The sequence below is a fragment of the Natator depressus genome, chromosome 22 (assembly GCF_965152275.1).
Source record: "Natator depressus isolate rNatDep1 chromosome 22, rNatDep2.hap1, whole genome shotgun sequence".
Lineage (NCBI taxonomy): Eukaryota > Metazoa > Chordata > Testudines > Cheloniidae > Natator > Natator depressus.
This window is the reverse complement of record NC_134255.1, coordinates 13565322-13583695: the sequence shown is the minus strand read 5'-3', so window position 1 is coordinate 13583695 and position 18374 is coordinate 13565322. Positions and strand designations below refer to the sequence as shown.

The following is an 18374-nucleotide window of genomic DNA, read 5'->3' as shown; positions in this document are numbered from 1 at the left end:
GTTGGCTTTGTGGCTGGCCTGGATGCCTCAGCTGGGTTGAGGGGTGGACAATGGAGCCTTTCCCCTCCAGGGTCCTCTCTCCGCGCTGGCCTGGGACCACAGTGACTAGAGTCATTCCTCTGGATGGCTGGCTGGTGCCCTGTGTGAACTGGATCTGGGGGGTCCCAGTGCTGATCCATAGAACCCACCAACCACCATTGACATCCTCAGCAGAGGGCAAGGATTGAATGGGCCAGGGAGACTGAGAGACAAGCCTGAACTAGGCAGCCCGGATTCCCAGCTTCTTTTTGTGTCCTGAGAAGTTAGGGGGGGCAGGGGGGGTGTTGGGGCTGAGAGCCTGAACTCCTGGGTTCCATTCCCAGCTCTGCCACTGACTTGCTGCGTGACTGTGGCCAAGTCCATTCACCCCATGGCCCCCTACTGCTGGGCTGGCTGAGGTGTGACCTGGAGGGGTCAGCCGAGGGGAGCTGTTCTCTCTTGCTGATACTCATGGGCGCAGGGGAAGACTCTTGTCTTGTTTAAATATTAAACCGGTGCAGTCTTGGAGGAGGCGGGGACACCAGCTTCACCTGCCACTTCACCCTGTACCTTGCACCTTCGCCACAGCCATGAAGCAAAAGCAAAGTAAGTAGCTGAGGCTTATGGCAGGGCTGGGAAGCAGCTGGGGGGAAAGGGGGTTGATTCTGAGGAACCTACCCCACACACGCAACCAGGGGCCCGTGGCTTTCTTCACTCTCCAGGTGCTGGGAGTGGGGTTGGGTGGCTGCAGGAGTTCTTGGGAAGGTCCTGATGACATCCGGAGAGACAGACAACCCTTCATTTGGGAGTTCTAGGCAGCCCCCCAGTTCCATGGGATTGTGGGTTCTCTAGGGCTGGCTTTCTGTGTGGCTTGTATTTTGGGGGCCAAGGGCATTATCCCTGAGGAGTTACTCTCTGCCCTTTCCCTAAGCCCCATTGCCCTCTCGTTCTGCCTCCCTAAAAGCCCAGTCCTGACCCTGAGGACAGTGTGTCCCTGGCTGTGAGCACTGCAGCTCAGGCCTTGTCTCGTTCCTCCCTTGCTCTCCGTGGCCAGGTTTCTGCAGCAGCAGGCCAGGTTGGGCTGGGTACTAAGTACCTAGTTAAGTGGAGGTGAAGGCTGTGAGGTGCACTCTCCTGCTCAGAAACGCAGAGATACGTGCCACTGGCGAGAACGGGTCTGGACTGCACCCCCAGAGCTGCCTCCCTGCTGGCTGGACTCCCTGCACTGAGCCTCAGTTAGCCAGAGAGTGGTGGCACCATGCCAGCTATTTCTTGGGGCAGGATTGGGGGGTCAAATTCCAGCCCCTCCACCCGCAGAGGCCCCAGGTCTCCTTCCGTATCCCCGCTCTCTTACCCACACAATGCATGATCCAGGGCTGCCAGAAGTCACATTCTTGGCACTCCCCCCGCTGTGCCATAGGGGCACAGGGGAGTAATATTTGATGCTACAGTGGAAGGCAGTACAGCACCCCCTGCCCCTCTGTCTGGACAGTCTGGATGGAGGGGTGGCCCGGTCAAATTTCAGTGGCGTTGGGACCTTGTAGCGGGAGCAATACTGATTTAGCAGAGAGGAATGCTGCTTAACCCCCTCTTCCCCACTGGCTCCAGGGCCTATGCAACTTTGAGCAAATGCACAAACCTTGCAGGGGGTGGGAGGGAAGTGTTCACACATGCCCCTGACTCCTTCCCCCTCCCCCTGTAGGCACACACAGTTGGCTCCACAGCAGAGAGCTGGGGCTCAGGAGGCTGTGGTCCTCCAAAATGCATCTGATTCACTGGGTCTCCAGCTGCCTCTCCCCCTCTCTCACCTGGTTGAGAGTGGAGGTGGATGTACCAAAGCTGTGTTGTGCTGTGTGTGCTTGTACACAAGTGCATCTCCGGGGCATCCCCCTCATGTGGGCAAGAAGTGGGCACTACGGTGCACAAGGACAAGGCTCCCTCCCCTCCTGACAAACACAGGAACTGCCATCCACCTGGAATGTTCACTGGGTCCCGCCTGTAGGAAAGGAGGCTGCTGATCTGTGTTTGTGCCCATCTAGTCTGGGCTCTGCTTACAGTCCCTGGAAGGGGACCAGCCACAAGAGGCTGGGTCGGTGTCCCTGTGGGGGCCCCCGCCTCGGTGAGCGCATGGCAGTGCTTTGGGGCATGTGCTGGGGCAGGGTCTGCTAGCCCCAGGCAGGGGGTGGGCATGTGAATGCAGCCCAGGTGAGGTGAGCTGTGCGCCTGCACAATGCAATGTCAGGGCTACTAGAGAGATGGTCTAACCTCAGAGCCTTTTCTTTCGCAGGGCTTGAGGATACCAAGGAGTTAACCCTGTAAGTGCTGAGCTACTCCTGTATACTTGGGTTTTGCTGGTATCCTACGGGTGCCTTCCTGGTCCCATGCCAATTACTTCCTGTGCCTGTGTGTGGGAGTGTGACAAATCCATGGGCATGTGGGACTTCACAGTTCTTGTGGGCTCTTGGGAACTTCTCGGGCACAGTGGGGACCCCCACCTTGCTCCAAAATCTCAGGCCAAAGGAGAATCTCCCTTAGCTGTTAGCAGTATGGGGGCCAGCACACACAGCTGAGCAGTTCAGATTCAGAGGGAGGTGGTGTCCAGACACGCCAGACACCCATTGCAGTAGGAAGATAGTGCTTCCCATGCAGGACTGGACTCCTGGTCTGCTGCCTCTGGCTGTAGCCAATATTTGATGCTACAAGGAAAGGCAGTACAGCACCTGGCTGGTTGTGCCATGCTGTATGGCAGGGGTGTGAGGAGATTCCTTCCTGACCCCTGACATGGTCATCTCATACCCTGAAGCCTCCCATGGCCTTGCCTTCCAGTGTCCCATTCAGGTCCCTCTCCCTCCCCTCCATTTCTATATGAACACTGGAGCCTTTGGGCAAGATTCTCCCAAGGAAGGAGACAGCAAATACAGCCCCCTTCTGCCTGCCCCCCTAACATTTTTGGGCTCCCAACAGGATAGGGCTGGGATTCCCTGCAGCAGGTGCCCAGGCCAGCTGCGGCCCATGTGGCTGGGGTGCGATGTCACGGCACACCGAGCTGGAGTGGAGCCCAGTGGGTCTGGCTGCTGTAGATTGACTTCTCTTATCTATTGCTGTAGATTCTTCTCTTATTGTTTCAGGAAATTTGAATTCAACCCCAAAGACGGGATTGATAACCCAGCCCTATCACTGGCAGAGGACTCTGGTAAGCGGCAGCCCTGGGCTTGCTGCGGGTTGGGGTTGTTCCTCTTCAAGAGCAAACTGACTTAGAAGAAACTAGGCTCAGCAGCATCCCCCCGCCCCTCCAGGGCCAGGCTGGGTTCTGTGTTTGTGTGAGGAGTAGGGTGGGGCAGACATGACCTGTAGAGTGAGACCACCCACCAGCATGTGATCTTGCAGCTGCATAAGTGACCAAAACTGTTCATAACTGATGCTTCTTGGGCACTTCAATTCCGTGTAGAAGGAGAAGGCCCCCGTCCTGAGCCCTCGTGTCTGAGAGAGCTGCCAACAGCCCCTTCCCTCCCCCCACCTCCCGACTTGGATTGGAGACCCTTGCCTGCACTGCACCCACGCCCCTCTGTAAGGGGGGGCAGAGACCTGGACGGAGGCCAGCTTGCATGCAGTCTCTTTGCCGCTGTCTTTTTGTTGGGGGAGAGGTTCAGTGAGTCTCTTCTTTGCTTCTGGCAAAACCAAACCGAGGGAGACCTGACCCCAATAACCCTCTCCCCATGTATAAAAGAATGAGGTGAAACCAGACAGGGGAAAAGTCCCTGCTGGGAGGCAATCACATGCAAGTGCAGCGGGATGTGCATTCACATGCAGGGAGGTACACAGGTGCATAGGCGCATATGGGTGCATATGCACCCACAGTGTGACACGAATAGGTATGTGCGCAGACACATGACACACGTATGTGTCTGCATGTACACAGCAACCCAGGCAGGTGCATAAGCACAGGTGGACATGTGTATGCACACGGATGTGTCCTGAGTACAGATGAGCCCAGGCACACTGGGACTTCAGGATGCTCCTGTGCAGGTGCACAGCCAAAAGTGGACACTATCCATATGATATGAATATGCAGAAGTGCCTGGGACAGATGCACAAAGACACAGACCGGTACACACACAGGCACGTGAGCATCCAGCTGGTACAAGACTGAGCAGGCCTGGCAATGAGATGGTGCAGAGACTAGAATCCCACCTGGCCAGGAGGAGGCAGAATCCTGCCTCTCTGTGGCAAACCTGAATGACTGAGGCTCCCCAGAGGGTGTGGTGCATGGCGGGGGCGGGGGGGAGGTTACCCCAGTTCATTAATATCTCTACACGCTTACTGATTCCCCACATGCTGCCTACCTATGTCCCCCTCCACAGTGGCAGCCTGGGTACCACGTGGCACTCACAGGCTCTGTTCTCCTTCAGATACAGAAGACGCAGGGAAGCCACGATTCTACCTGCTGACCAAGGGCGATGGGGAGAGCTTCGGGTTCTGCCTACGTGAGGAAGTGGGGTACAAGGGGCACATCATCCGGCAGGTTGCCTGCGGGGGGATGGCCCAGCGTAGGGGCCTGCAGGACGGGGACCGGATCCTGGAGGTGAACGGTGAATACGTGGACAACATGGATCACTTTAGGGTAAGCCGTGGGCTGGTGGGCAGGGCTGAGCGACGAGGTCTCTGACTAGCATCATCAGCTCAGCCTGGTTAACGGGGGATGAACTGTCATGTCATGGCTGCCCCACACTGTACCCTTCTGATTGTCCATGGTAGGAGCCAGCAGAGACCTGGCATGGGCCTGAGCCATAACATCTGGCTCCAAAACCAAACTCCCCTGGAGCTCCAGTGTATTGGGATCTAGGCTTTGGTTCAAGTCAGTGTCCCACGGGCGGTTGGGTGGATCCCGTGAAATGAGTTTGCTGGGCCTCAGCTCAATTCCTAATGTCCACAGTCCGGAAACAACCGCTCCACCTGGCCCCTTGCCGGCAGCATTAGCCCAAAGCATGAGCAGGCCATGACTGTAGAGCCCCCTTCTCTGTCCGAGCAGGGGCGAGTCACATGGCAGGGCAGGGTTGGGAAGCTTGCTCTGCTGCAGCCCAGGTTCTTCCTGTCCTGTGGCCAAACAGAGGACTAGAGTCTCCAGGACTGTCGATTTAGTACCTTCTGCCAGCACGACATCCCTCCCAAGCCCTGTGTCTGGAGCCCCCCTGGCCCTGGGCCCATATGCCTGGGTTCTCTTGCAGGTGGCGCAGAAGATCAAGGCCAGCGGTAACCAGGTCACTGTCGCAGTCCTGGATGGCAATGCCTACGAAGTTGCAAAAGCCCTCGACAAGAACCTGGCAGAGCTGCTGCCAGGCCACACCAGGCCGCGGCTCTGCCATGTCGTGAAGGACAAAAGTGGCTTTGGCTTCAGGGTTTCAGCTCCAGAAGGTAAAAGAAAACATCAAAACCCTGCCAGTGCTTCCTGTGTGTGTATTCCTCTACCCACTTCCCCACGGCAGGGCCAACCGGGCCTCCTGGCGCGGAGTGCTTACCCACGGCAGGGCCAGCTGGGCCTCCCGGCGCAGGGCGCTTCCCCGTGGTGGCTGGGCTTGCTAGCACTATCCCTTTGTTCTGCTCTCCATGCAGGTGTGAAGGGCACGTTCCGGCTGTCCGTGACGAGCGACAGCCCAGCGGATAAAGCGGGTGTCCCCTCTGACTCCTGGCTGCTCGAACTGAACGGGGCCAGTGTGAGGAACTACACTTATGCACGGCTCACCAGGAAGGTACAGGCCCAGGCCTACCGTCCCACTGCCAGGCTGTTCCCCAGGGTGGGGGGCCACCAGGTCGCAGATTGGCCTGAATCTCCCCTCATGTCCTTGGAATATGTCTGTTAGACACTTGCTGCCTTTTGCCTTACTAGATCCCATTTCCTTCCCTCCCACCCACTCATCACTGAACACCTCTCTGACCTGCATCAGGCCCCCTTCGTCTGCCTATCCACTCCAACTCACCATTCCTCAGTCACTGTCCCTCTGTCCTTCCTTCACCTCTCTGTCCTCCTGTCCCCGCTTTCCCTCTTCATCTGCCTGTCCCTCCCCCACAGCCTTCATCCTCTTCTCTCCCCCTCTCCCCCTCACAATCACGCCTCATGTAAGGCTGGCAGCGTCTGTCTGTCCAAAGTCACAGATCCAGTCACCTTCTGGCGCCACACTCAGGAGATGGTAGTGGACAGTTCCCTGGGGACACAGGGCCCTTCACCCTGGAGATGCCCCACCAGGTCAATGCCCAGTTCTCTCCACACTCCGTGTCCTGAGTTCTGGCTCCACTGATGTGTGTGGTAAAGGCATGATGCCTATGACTGTCCATCCCTGCCCCTGGTCTCCAGGCTATTCCATGGCCTATGCCCTGCGGGAGGGTGTCAGGGGGCCCGGTGCTGATTCTAACCAGGCCCACGTGGCTCTCTGTGCGCATGTGTTTCTTTCGGAGCCAGCTCAAGCAGAGTGGCAGCAAAGTGACCCTGCTGGTGATAGATGCCAAGTCGGAGGAGTTCTACCGGCTTCAGGGTGTCAGGGTCATAGCTGCCATGGCCGATGCCACCACGCTGCCCTTCAAGGCCAGGAAACTGCACATGGTGAAAGGTCCAGATGGCTACGGGTTCCTGCTGAAGGAAGAGAGGGGCAGCTCAGGGAGGATGGGTAAGGCGGCCTGGGATGGGGAGCTAGGGCTATCGGTGCGTATCGTAGAGGTAGAGGCCTGAGCACAGGCCTGGGAGCCCAGAGCTAATGAGTTCTGTTCCTGATGCTGACCCTGACTTCTTAGGGACTTGCCCAAGGTCACCCATTTGCCTCAGTTTACCCATCTGTAAAAGGGGGATATTGTCCCTAATCGTCCCCTGGCGATGAGGATCAATGCATTAGCTGGAGGGGGCCATCCCCACTGTATGGACCCTGTCAGGAAAGAAATTTTAACTTCTCTCTCTCACACTCACAGTTTTCCTTTTCTCTCCTCTCCATCTTTCTTTTTTCTTCCTCTCTCTCTGGGTCCGTCCCCCACACGTGCAGGCCAGTTCCTGTGTGAGATGGATACCGGGCTGCCAGCCGACAGGGCAGGGATGAGGGATGGAGACCGGCTCCTGGCCGTGAACGGTGAGGGTGTGGAGGGGCTGTGCCACCAGGAGGTGGTGGACATGATCCGCGCTAGCGGCAACCAGGTGACGTTGCTGGTCATTGATCCGGATGGAGACAAATTCTTCAGCTCGGTACGTCCCAGCAGGATCGCGGCGCAGTGTGAGGGCTGGTGGGCAGCAGGGAGAGATGCCAACCCTGCCCTCTTTGGGGGCAACAGCCCCACAGGAATTCCTCCCCGGGCACCCCCTGCCATTCAGTGCTGGGTCACTATATGCCCATGGCCATGTGGGATGTCGAGATAGAGGCCTTGGCAAAGCTGACCTCCCGCCTCAGGGATGCTCTCCTCTGGCTCAGGGCCCCAGGAGCTGTGAGGCTCAGCCTGCTTGGTTTTCCAGATGGTGCTGTCCCCACTACTGTTCTGTGAAGATGGGCACCCTTCATCGGGCACTCACACGGCCCCAGGATCTCATCCCAGCATGCCTCAGCGAAACGGCACGCCCACTGGCACGCCCCGCCTCTGCCACCTGGACATGGGGCCGGAAGGGTACGGATTCCAGCTGCAGACCATCACTGACAAGCCAGGGGTCTTTATCACACAGGTAACTCCCCTCGATGCTCCTCACCTCAGTGCCAAGGGTGGGCCAAACAATCTCGGTCAGCTTCTGACCCTCACACACGGAGCCTGAGCTAGAGGCTCCAGATGGCACTGTACTCTGGCATGGGTAGCTCACAGGACTCAGACTCCCTGCCCAGCACCCCTCTCCCCCAAGGCAGAGACTGAGCAGGGAACAGGCTTCTCTGTGTCCCTGGCTGTCCATGCCTGGCATCCTGAGCTGCCTCGCCACCACTGATTTCATTGCCAGCTGGAGGCAATGTTTGGTGGAGGTGGGGGGTGGGGGTCAGGACACCTGGGTTCTCTTCCCAGTTCTGGGAGGGGAATGGAGTCAGGAGTTATAGCAGATCTGGAGACTGGGAGCCAGGACTCCTGGGTTCTCTTCCTAGCTCTGGGAGGGGAGTAGTTACAGCAGGGGGCTGGGAACCAGGACTCCTGGCTTCTAGTCCCATTGCATTCACTAACTCGCCCATGTGGCCGTGTGTAAAGTGCTGTGGGATTCTCAGCTGGTTGGCACTGGGCAGAACCACCTAGTACGGTTATTAGAAGGGTTAGCTGGAAAAATGGGGCCACCCAGAGCCCGGGGCTGCAGTACAGCTTGCCTGCCCTGGACAATAGGCATAGGAGGCCCTGAACAGACAACACCCCATGCTGGTGGTTGGACAATGCTGAGGCAGCCCGCCTGCCATATTCCAAGGCAGGGAGAACCAGTGACTCCCTCTGCCTCACCCACGGAGCATGGTCAGCATCAAGGGTCTCTGACCCAGCTCTATGGCCTGCCCATTGGATTGCACGTCTGAGAAGTCGGAGGGGCGGTGAAGGCTGAGTATTTCCTGAGCGGCATGGCTGCTGTCTCCCAGGTGGCCGGGGGCAGCGCCGGGAAGGGAGCAGGCCTGAAGGAGGGGGACGTGGTGATTGAGGTCAACGGGAGCAACATGGAGCAGGAGAGCTACAAAGAGGTGCTGGGGAGGATAAAGGAGAGTGGCCAACAGCTGACGTTGCTGGTGGTGGAGCAGGAGGTGCTCAGGAGCTACAGGGAGATGGGCCTCGCTATCACGGAGATGCTGCTGCCAGGGCCGAGGCCCTGTTGAGTTCTAGGCAGGTGAATGTGAATAAGGCTGGCCTGGCTCCTGCCTTCTATGTATTGCCCCAGGCTCCACATCGCCCTGCCAGTGCATTCACCTGTGGTCAAGACTCCACAGAGAAGCCAGAGCAGGGAGTCATATTAGCCTAGGCAGGCCCAAGAGCCAGGCCAGAATGGTTTGCTGTGGGGTTTGGTCTCAAGCAGTGGGGCTCCCTCCCCTGCCTGCTGGGAGATGATTCCAGGGGTGTTCCTTCCTAATGTTCCACTTTCCTTTCCTTGGGGCTTCCCTGCCCTGGGGCCTGTAGCCACTGACAGAGCTGGAGTGCCACAAATGGCCCTGCACTGGTGTGACTCATGTCTGCACCAGCTACACCCAGGGCTAAAACCTCAGTGCAGATAAGGCCTCTGTCGCTTCTCTGGGCCCAGGGCTCGCTAACTCTTCTCCCTGCAAGGCGTTTGTGCCCTTCCCGTGGCAGGAGCTCTCAACAGCCGAGCTCTTCCCTCCGCACCTGGGATGTTTTTTCATTGCTTGCTCCTCTCTGGCCTCCCTCCAGCTCATCAGTGACTCGTTAGTCAGAACAAATGCAACAGGCCAGACTCTGCTCTGTTGCCTGGCTGTAACTGCCTAAAAGTTAGTTTTCAGAGTAGCAGCCGTGTTAGTCTGTATTCACAAAAAGAAAAGGAGTACTTGTGGCACCTTAGAGACAAACCAATTTATTTGAGCATAAGCTTTCGTGAGCTACAGCTCACTTCATCAGATGCATTCAGTGTCAGTGTAGTTACTCCAACTTACACCATGGTAAATGGGAGCAGAATCTGGGCCAGGAACACCAAGTGAATTTGCTCCTAGCCCCTAGTGTAAATCTAGAGTCACTCCATTATCTTCTGTTGCTCTGGATTTACATGGTTATTAGATGGAGATCAGAGTCCCTGTCTTGCTATCTGGCCCCCAAGTCACATGCGGGGCATGCCTGGATGGGGGGAATCCCAGGGGTGACAGAGGAGTAACCAAACTGTATTTGACCCACCCCTGCAAACTGAGATGGGGCAGGTGAGAACAAAGCGGGAGAAGCCTCCGTGCAGGTGGTGCTATAATTCTAAGAACCTCTTCCCTGTACCACATGTCACCTGGAACCCCGATCTCTGCTGCTTCCCCTCTCTCCCTTTGGACAGCCCCTATGCTCAGGGTCTCCAGAAGGGCCATGTAAGTGACTGGTACTGACCCTTCTCCGTTCCACGCAGGAGCCACGGTGTGAGGACTGGAAGGGACGGAGCCAGTCATTCTAGCCACTCTGTGCTGGACCTGTGGGCTCAGCGCAATCCCAGCTCTGGAGCGGCTTCAAACCATGGCCCAGATCAGCCCTGGACATGCGATTTTGCACGCACAATAACTTGCACTTTGATTCTTCCCTTGATTTTATTTCCTGGTGAGCTGCTACACCAATCAGCTGATCTTGGGACTTTAAAGCTGCCACTTCTCCTGTGATTGGTCTCAGAGATTAAGGGCTGGCCCAGTGTGGGAGCAGGGACCAGAACAGGTGAGGTCAGTGAAATAAGGAGGTTCAGGGGCCTGCACCTAAGGGAAACCAATCACCCACCTGGCTGAGGCTTCACACCGACTTTTTATTAACAGACACAGTGGCACCATGTGTAACGGAAGGACAATCTTGTCTCTTCACCCCTTTTGCTGATAGCACTGTCTCTGCCAAGGAGCTGTACCTTGGGGCGCTGCAACAAGGCATGGAGGTTTGGAGACAGTAAAGTTGCTGTATTGGGTCCTAATTGTGGCTTTTACAAGTTAATCTCCCCAGCTCTATAGATTGGAGAGACGCTGAGGTTAGGGGCAATAAAACCGTGCCTGCTGAGAGGTTGTGGCACATGGACTGGGGAGGAAGGGGTGCAATGGACCGGGCTCTCTGTTAAGAATGAAGAATTATCTGGGGGAGGAAAGGCAGTGGGGTCAGCAGTTGCATGGCACGCAGGGGGCAGGGCCCCAAACAGTTACTCCCTTTTCCTGGTGCCTGACCCCCATGGTGTAAGTTCCCAACTAGATGAGGATCTGGCCCCTTGTATTGTGCCACGCATAGACCCCCCTCCCCGCAACCTTCCCTTCTGCAAGCCCTACCCCGCAGCTGCCGTCCATCCCTCCTGCTGTACAGGAGCTGGCTCCCACTTCCTCCTCTTATTCTTATTTTACACAATTAAAACAATTTTAAAAAATTACCTAAGCTGGTCTGAGAAGCAGTGAACCTGGTGGGACTCTCTGGGAAGGAGCAGGATGGGGAGGGAGAGCGGGAAGGGCCGTTCTCAGCAGAGAAGCCAAGGACCAAAGGGGGCATGGAGACTGAACTGTTCTCTCACTGCTAGCTGGGGGGCCCCAGGCCAAGGTGAGCTGGGCCTGGTGTTGAGAGAGCTGCCCTGGGGCAAGAGGACACCAGTCTCCAGGGCTGTTGATCCAGGTCCTTCCCACAGTTAGGAGAATACCTGCTAGCCCTGCAAGGCAACCCATTGCAGCTGCCACTGCTGGGGGGTTAGTGCTTGGCCACGATGGGGCGTCCACACGGCCCCTTTCCCCAGCATAAACCAGGGCCCTAGATCTCCAGGGGATTGAGCCCGAACTCTCGCAGTCTCTCCTTCTGCTCCGTGTGCATGGCCGTGGCTTCCTTCTCCCAGCAGCCCTGGGCGGCTGCCAGCTTGGAAAGGACTCGGTCTAGGCTGCCCTGGAGGGAGAGAGCAGAGAAGCAACAGGTGAAGAACAGCCGCTAAGGGGGGGCCTCCTCTGGGTCAGGCTGTTAGGGGCCTAGTGGGGAGGCTCTGGAACTGGGTGCCTAGATGCTGCAGTGGGGGGCACCCTGGGAACACACAGAGTAGATACCAGCAGGTAGCCACTCTTCGCTCTGTGTCTCTGGTTAATTGGAGATAGGACCCCCAGCTTTGTGGAGCAGGGCTGGCAGGTTCCTCTAAGAAGAGGAAGATTCTTCCAGCCCACCCCATGGCCTGCTCCGACAGGGCTCGCCCACCCCACAGGCATGGCGCCAGATCCCTGGCACAGCGACTTACGTGCAGGATCTTTTCATACTCTGACTCCATGGCATCGATTTTGCCCTGCAGCTCTGCAATGGTCCGGTCCTTCTCCCCCAGCACCTGCTCTCTCTCCGCCCAGGCCTGCTGGATAGCCTCACGGCAAGTTGCTGCCAGAGAGAGACACCAGGGAGTGAGAGGAGGAGGGCAGTGGAGTGGGAATGTTGAATAGCTGCAGGGGATGGCAGGCAGCAGAGCCCAGCACCGGGGCCTGGGTAGGAGGTGAAGAATCAGGACTGGAGCTGGGGCTGGCCTGACCTTGAGGGCAGACGAGCAGGTAAATGCACCACAGCGATTGTGTCAATGACAAAGTGCCCTCTGCCCCGGGTACAGGGTGCTGGGCATCAGCATCAAATTCTTTGCAATGTATGGAGAGAGGCCATCCCTTAAACAGCACCAGAACCAGCCAAGGGGTGAGAAGTTCACCCACGTGGGGTCCAGCAGCATTGAGACCAGAGCACACCTTGGGAAGGGGTTGAGAGGCTTTTCCCAAAAGGGGAGGGGAAGTGGCATGAGACAGTTTTGGGCAGGGAGGAGGGGGGGAGTTTTGGGCAGGGAGGAAGGGGCTCCCCAGGAACCACACCACCAACAGCTCCATTGCTATCTGACTGCAGCAGAAGGTGCTTGAGCAGAGAGCCCAGCGGGGAAGGTGGATTCTGCATGCGGGATTTCCCTACGGCTGCTGCATGAGGCGGAGCAGAATCCCCTCGCTCTCCTAGCGCTGCAGGGGCTGTGAGGGGTTGGGGAGGAAGAGATCTTGTCACAGTGGTGTTGGCGGAGAGTGCAGGGCTGAGAGGCGCCCAGACTACAAGATCAAAGATGGGATCCCACTGTTTAGCGTTCCCTTTGGACGGAAGAGGTCCCAGCCTGGATTCCAAGGGCCCCACTAAACCTGCAGGGGAAATGCTGCTGGTCCCAGAGAGAAGCACATTCCCAGAATTGCCATTCAGCAGGTGACAACGTGTCTCAGAAATTCCCTGCTGGCCAGCGCGCACATCCCCGCTTCCTGGGGGGCAGAAACATGGCCATGAACCGCCCTACCGGCCTGGGTCACCTCCCTCCATCCCTGAGTGTCAGGCTGTCCTACCGAGCTGCTCCTGGAGCTGCTTCATCTCAGTCTCCAGTTGCTGTATGCGGGTCTCTGTCTGCTGCTGGAGCTCCTGGTACTGCCGGATCATCTCTGAGTGGCCAGGGGCACAAGGGTGGGGAGAGGAAGGTGCCAAACATGGTGACTCTTCGAGAGATACAAAAATGCAACCCAGCGGGCATGCTCCCCTCCTGTCTGTCATAGGCTCTTCTCGGAACCCATCACTATCTCCCTTCTGTAATGTTTCGATCCTCACCCCGGGAGGCAGGGCAGGGCTATTACCCCATTTTGGGGGTGGGGAACCGAGGCACAGAGAGACTAAGGGACAGGCCCACGGTTGCACAGGTGGGCTGTGGCAAAGCAGGGGACTGAACCCAGGACTCAGGTTAACCACTGAACCATCTGTCCCTCCCTGCCCTGCCCTGCAGAGGGCCTCCTTGTGGGAGACCCCTCCCACCAGCACTAAAGGGCAGGAGGGCTGTATGTGCAGAAGAGAGCCCCAGAGGGGAATTTTGCCCATAAGCCCAGCTGCAGGGAGCCAAAGCAGCGTAGGGTTTATATACTGCTCAGACCCCACACCACTGGCTGAGCTTTACCTTCAAGAAAAGGCCCTGGCAGGGCTTAGAGCTGTTGAAGAGGGAAGCGTTTGCTAATGGGAAAGGCCAGTGGAGGCCTTCCACATGAGGGGAGCCCAGATTCCAGACCTCGGGACAAAGGTTAAGGCTCTTGAGTCCGCAGCTGGGGGCACATCTGCCCCCGGCTCGCAGCGTGCGTACGGCCCAATAGAACCAGGGAGGTGCTGCTCTGTGGGGATGGGTGGAGTGGGATGTGAGGAGCCTCCAAGGGACAATGCAGCCCCACGTAGGGAGGGCTATGAGGGAGCAACGGCAGTGTGTCCACAAGCCCAGTTGTGTTCCATTCCTCTGGGACAATTGAGGGGCACCCACTGGTCTGGAGGGAATGGAGCACATGGCTTTTGGCTGCAGCTGCCTCTGCCTGCCTAGGAGGAACGTTAGGGGTTCAGGCAGCCCTCAAGCTTCGGCCAGCAGCCAGCTGCAGCCGCCCGCTATCATCTCCCAGCCACTTCCCCACCAGGCGGTGCTGAAGAAGCATGGAGGGGTTCCCTCTTAAAGCAGGAGGATGCCACACCCCACAAGCATTAGGCAATAGCGCCCCAGCCCCTCACCTTCGTAAATGTCTTTCTTGTCGTCCCGTGACATCTCCAGCTCCCGCTCCAGCTCCAGCAGCCTCTGCTTGAGTCCTTCACTGTCAGCCTTCACCTGCCTGGCCACGTCCCTCCGGAGGGCTGCCGGGCACGGAGATGCATAGCTCAACAGAGAGGCTGGAACCTACTCCCCTCCCCTGACGTGCTGCCCCCAGGCGGCTACCCGGCAACGTTGCCCCTGGAGTCTGTGAATTTGGGGAAGGGACACACCTACGCACTTCCATGTGAGAGCAGGACTGGCTCCATAGGGAGTACAACGGGCCACAATACCTGGCACTTCTCTACCGTCTTCCGTGCCTCGTGCTCAGGGGGCCACTGCTAATGGTCATGAGCTGAACTTCACAGCACTTGCATTGGAGCCCTCTGGAGCTGCCTGGGATGGTGGTGATTCAGTGCAAGGTACCAGTTGTGATCACAACGTCATGGGGAGAGGGAGGCACTGTACTGCTGGACATGCCATCTTCCAGCACTGATGGAGAACCAAGGTCCTGACCACCTGTGGTCATCAACGGGCCCGTGCACTTCTCCCAAGCACTAGGGCTCAGATCCTCAAAGGAATTTAAGCACGTAACGTCCACTGATTTCAATGGGAGTTAGGCACTTAAATACCTCCGAGGATCTGGGCCCAGGTTACTAACCCTGATTGCTTGGCCAAATTCACAGATTCGTTCATTGACTCTAAGGCCAGCAGGGCCCACTGTGATCACCACATCTGAGCTTCTGGCTAGATGGGCCATACGACTTCCCTGTTTTGAACTGGAGCACATCTTTTGTAAATCAAGACTGGGCGTTTTTCTAAAATTCTGGTGAAGGAAAAGCAGCCACCGCAACCCTTGGTAAGTTGTTCCCATGGTTAATTACCCTTGGCCAAGTACGTGCTGCTTCCCTGAAGTTCTCCCTTGCAGTTTCAATAGCAATGGGGTATTTTTTTTCACTTCCTGTCCTAAGCTGTTGCACAGCATCACTGCACCTCATGAAACAGCGGCTGGGTTCCAGGGGTGGCTGCATTCCAGGGGTGCGGGAGGGACTCCTAGGCATAACCTATAAAACAGTTTGGAAGGCCTTCAAGTTGAAAGGGGCTGGAGAGATATAAACCAATGGGCCTGACTCTGTTCTCACGTACAATGGCAGAACTCACTGACCTCGCTGGAGTTATTGCTGATTTACATTGGTGTAACTGAAAGCAGCACTGGGCTCATTACTATGAAAGCAGACACTTCTGCAGGGGGATAGTGATTGATCCCATACGGGAAACTTGGTGGCTCCCAGCAGTTGTCTCCCCTCTGAAGGGAGAAAACTCCCCTCAGTCCTATCCTCCACCTGTTACCAGTCCCTGGTGTAGCAGGACACATGTCCCGAGGAAAGAGATGAGGCTTTTACCCAGGTGCTCTTTCAGGATGTCGACCTCCAGGACTGCTTTCCTGTATTTCTCCTCCACTTCATTTTCTGCAGCAAGCGAGCAAAAAAGAGAATGGTATTGCTGATCTGATGCAGAGGATGAGATAAGCTCCAGGTAAGCATGGCCATGCACGGGCCTGGAATCCTGGCTCCTCACCCACCCTGCAGCTGGATTTTCAAGGGCTCAGTAACAACAAACAGGGCCAGATTTTCTAAAGATCTCCACTCCCATTTAGGCATCTAAATAAGGGCCAGATTTTCGACAGGGCTCAGCCCCCAGTGACTCCTGCTATGATGCTTAGGGCCAGATTCTCAAAACGTCGAGAGCCTGACCCGCACCCTGCAGGAGGGTGCTCTTTGGACAATCTGGCCCATAGCACTCACCTACCCTCCTGCCATGTGAAAGTGAGGAGCAGTTTTGCATTTGAATCAGACTTGCCTCAGTGTAGGAACCAGGGCCTGTGAACCATCCCCTGGGCCACCAATTGGGAGCAAGCCAGAGCAACGCTCTAACCGTTCCTGTGTCCCTTTTGGATAGGAATGTGTCTGCGATACTCCCCTTGTGGCATGCCTGGGATTACCCAGAACATTTCCCCCGGAACCGGGGGCTGTATTTCACGGACATTGGCTAAAGCAGCGTCTCCTGGACGTATAAGTGCTGAGGAGCTCCCTCCAAAAATGCGTGCCTAGCAGTCTTCCAGCATCCTGTCCCTACCACACCATGCCATATGGTTCCATTTTAAAGGCCCAGGGGGAGAAGTAGGGGCCTGGGAGGGCCACTCTCTTTGATTCCTAGCTTCCGTCTTGCTTGGGAGGTTATTAAACCACTTAGGAAAGGCCCTTCTGTTTCTCATCAGAATGTAGGAGCAGCTGCAACAGCGAGGGCGCAGGGGGAGAGAGGATGAGACAGCACTAGTGCTGTTGTCCCCCTGGGGACTGACACATTCCATCAACAGCATTCCCAGCTTGAGCTTCCTGGAGCCTGCGGCAAAGCCAGCCTCTGGCCCTGGGAGTGGGAGAAATGGGGACAGAAACAGGGATGGGGGAATCTCCTGGACTGCATGGGGGCCTCCACACTCACCTGCCTCATTCTTCTTTTTCTTCTGTTTCCCTCCTTTCTTCCCTTTCCCTCTGTTCCTGGGGGCCATTGTTTGCGATTTTTCTGCAAATAGAAATTGACAAGGCCTATTAACGCCTGTGCTCCGCGGTCTTCCCCAAGGGCAGCTCAGGGCAGAACTGTCTGTGCTGGCCACTGTTGGAGCTGCGGTAGTGGGCTAGAGAAGCGATCCAATCTGGCAAGTCCTGTGCTCTAAGATACACAAACTTAAATGTACGTTGTGCCTGGGATCCAGGCATGGCGGGACCACAGCATGCACCCTGAGCCCAGGCTGCACCCCCCAGGGCGTGGGAATGGGGGGCTAGGAACAGCTAAAAGGCTACTCAAAATAAAGGAAAAGTAACTGTCCGTTGACCATTCTGCACTGGTTAAAAGAGGCAATTACAGAGCGGGTAGCTGATGTTCCTTCTGCAGTGCAACTAATCTAGCACTCAGAGCCAGGGTAGGGAACCAGTACAACAGTCCTACCGCTAGACGCAGGAATTTGCTCCAGAGCAATTATCTCTGCATTCACCCCCCCAGCTCATTGTATCAGTGTAATTATCCCAGCTCTCAGCCCCAGTGCACTGGCTCCAAGGAAGTTCAGTTCTCTTTCATCCCACTTTTAGGCTCTGATTCTGATCTCTCTTGTGTAAACTTAAATAACTCCACTGAAGTCAATGGATATATTCCAGATCTACACTGCTGTAACACAGCTTGGAATCCAGCCCTTAGAGCTCAGCCCAAGCTCTGTTACACACATTCAGTTGAAAACTTTAGATTGTGCAGCTTCCACAAATGTGGCCTCCCCAGCTCCTCGCAGCCCACAGTGGTCTCTCTGCAGTGCTGCAACACCCTTCAGCTGCAGATCTCAAACTACTTGCTATAAGCTGGGGCCAATGGAGACACAGACAAGGGCAGTGACTCATGTTGGGCCGCAAAGGAAATCAGTCTGGACTAAAATTAGAGTCCTGACTCCTAGACCCTGGCTCTAACCGTTAGAATCCACTCCTCCTGCTCGTCACACACAACCACTTTTTCCATTTGCTGCCTTAAAAGCATCAGTATTTTGCTTCTATTTTTGATTTCGTAGATCTCAGTGGAGCTCCAAAGGGAAAAAGGCTTTTAAACAGTAATTTCTGCTCAAGATACAATTTACTCCCCCTGAATACCTGGAAGTGAAGAGCTTATTATTTCTTGATATGCCGCAGTTATCCAACAGGAAATGTAACCAACCCTGTGTGAGTAGCACTGGGCAAGCCTATCAGCGGTGAGGAGAACCAGTGACTTGGTGGCTGGGAGCCTATCCTGGCAGTGCAATACATGGGCTTTACATTGCTAGGCAGCAGGCCCATTTGCTGCTATGGTGACTAAGGGAAGCTTGGCAGAGATGGACTCCAGCAGGAGGGTTCAAGCACAATCAGGAACTGGCAGATTTGCAGCCAGGCTGCCTGTGAGCAGTCAGAGAAAATGTGTTCTTTACAGCTAGGGCGGTAAAATGGGAGAAGACATGGCAAACACAGTGTCGCTCTGTGTCTCGCACACGCATACAAACAGTCCAACAACGGCATACCGTGACATGCATCGTCACACGAATGCACAGTCACGCTCGCTCAGTCTCCCTCACACACACACTTTCTACAAAAAGAAAAGGAGGACTTGTGGCACCTTAGAGACTAAC

At 56.2% G+C, this 18374-nt stretch overlaps 2 protein-coding genes across 6 annotated transcripts; one reads left to right on the top strand and one right to left on the bottom strand.

Moving 5' to 3' along the window:
• Nucleotides 1–561: 561 nt before the first annotated feature.
• NHERF4 (NHERF family PDZ scaffold protein 4) lies at nucleotides 562–10990 on the top strand. Of its 3 annotated transcripts, XM_074936816.1 has the most exons (11): nucleotides 562–624; nucleotides 2306–2333; nucleotides 3147–3211; nucleotides 4428–4639; nucleotides 5244–5430; nucleotides 5629–5765; nucleotides 6473–6677; nucleotides 7044–7240; nucleotides 7505–7708; nucleotides 8583–8824; nucleotides 10049–10989. In XM_074936816.1, the coding sequence occupies exons 1-10, from the start codon at nucleotides 609–611 to the stop codon at nucleotides 8811–8813; spliced, it is 1482 nt and encodes a 493-aa protein (XP_074792917.1). In that variant the 5' UTR covers nucleotides 562–608; the 3' UTR covers nucleotides 8814–8824; nucleotides 10049–10989. The 3 variants fall into 3 exon arrangements, with proteins under 3 accessions (XP_074792917.1, XP_074792918.1, XP_074792916.1); XM_074936817.1 differs by lacking the exon at nucleotides 8583–8824 and having other exon boundaries at nucleotides 10049–10987; XM_074936815.1 differs by lacking the exon at nucleotides 562–624 and having other exon boundaries at nucleotides 2004–2333; nucleotides 10049–10990.
• On the bottom strand, nucleotides 9579–17997 carry DRC12 (dynein regulatory complex subunit 12 homolog). 3 transcript variants are annotated; one of them, XM_074936820.1, is made up of 7 exons: nucleotides 17866–17997; nucleotides 16679–16759; nucleotides 15580–15645; nucleotides 14161–14280; nucleotides 12975–13067; nucleotides 11867–11997; nucleotides 9581–11526 (listed from the first exon to the last, which is right to left on the bottom strand). In XM_074936820.1, the coding sequence occupies exons 2-7, from the start codon at nucleotides 16743–16745 to the stop codon at nucleotides 11398–11400; spliced, it is 606 nt and encodes a 201-aa protein (XP_074792921.1). In that variant the 5' UTR covers nucleotides 16746–16759; nucleotides 17866–17997; the 3' UTR covers nucleotides 9581–11397. The 3 variants fall into 3 exon arrangements, with proteins under 3 accessions (XP_074792923.1, XP_074792921.1, XP_074792922.1); XM_074936821.1 differs by lacking the exon at nucleotides 17866–17997 and adding an exon at nucleotides 17455–17502; XM_074936822.1 differs by lacking the exon at nucleotides 12975–13067 and having other exon boundaries at nucleotides 9579–11526.
• Nucleotides 17998–18374: the final 377 nt, after the last annotated feature.

Excerpts from the sequence above, each read along its gene's own strand:
- NHERF4 (XM_074936815.1), top strand. The coding sequence starts at position 2,254 with ATGTCAGGGCTACTAGAGAGATGGTCTAACCTCAGAGCCTTTTCTTTC. Across the intron at positions 2,334-3,146 it reads GATACCAAGGAGTTAACCCT|GAAATTTGAATTCAACCCCA; the intron begins GTAAGTGCTGAG and ends TTATTGTTTCAG. Across the intron at positions 5,766-6,472 it reads ATGCACGGCTCACCAGGAAG|CTCAAGCAGAGTGGCAGCAA; the intron begins GTACAGGCCCAG and ends TTTCGGAGCCAG.
- DRC12 (XM_074936820.1), bottom strand. The coding sequence starts at position 16,745 with ATGGCCCCCAGGAACAGAGGGAAAGGGAAGAAAGGAGGGAAACAGAAG. Across the intron at positions 13,068-14,160 it reads CAAGAAAGACATTTACGAAG|AGATGATCCGGCAGTACCAG; the intron begins GTGAGGGGCTGG and ends CTGGCCACTCAG. Across the intron at positions 11,527-11,866 it reads AGTATGAAAAGATCCTGCAC|GGCAGCCTAGACCGAGTCCT; the intron begins GTAAGTCGCTGT and ends CTCTCCCTCCAG.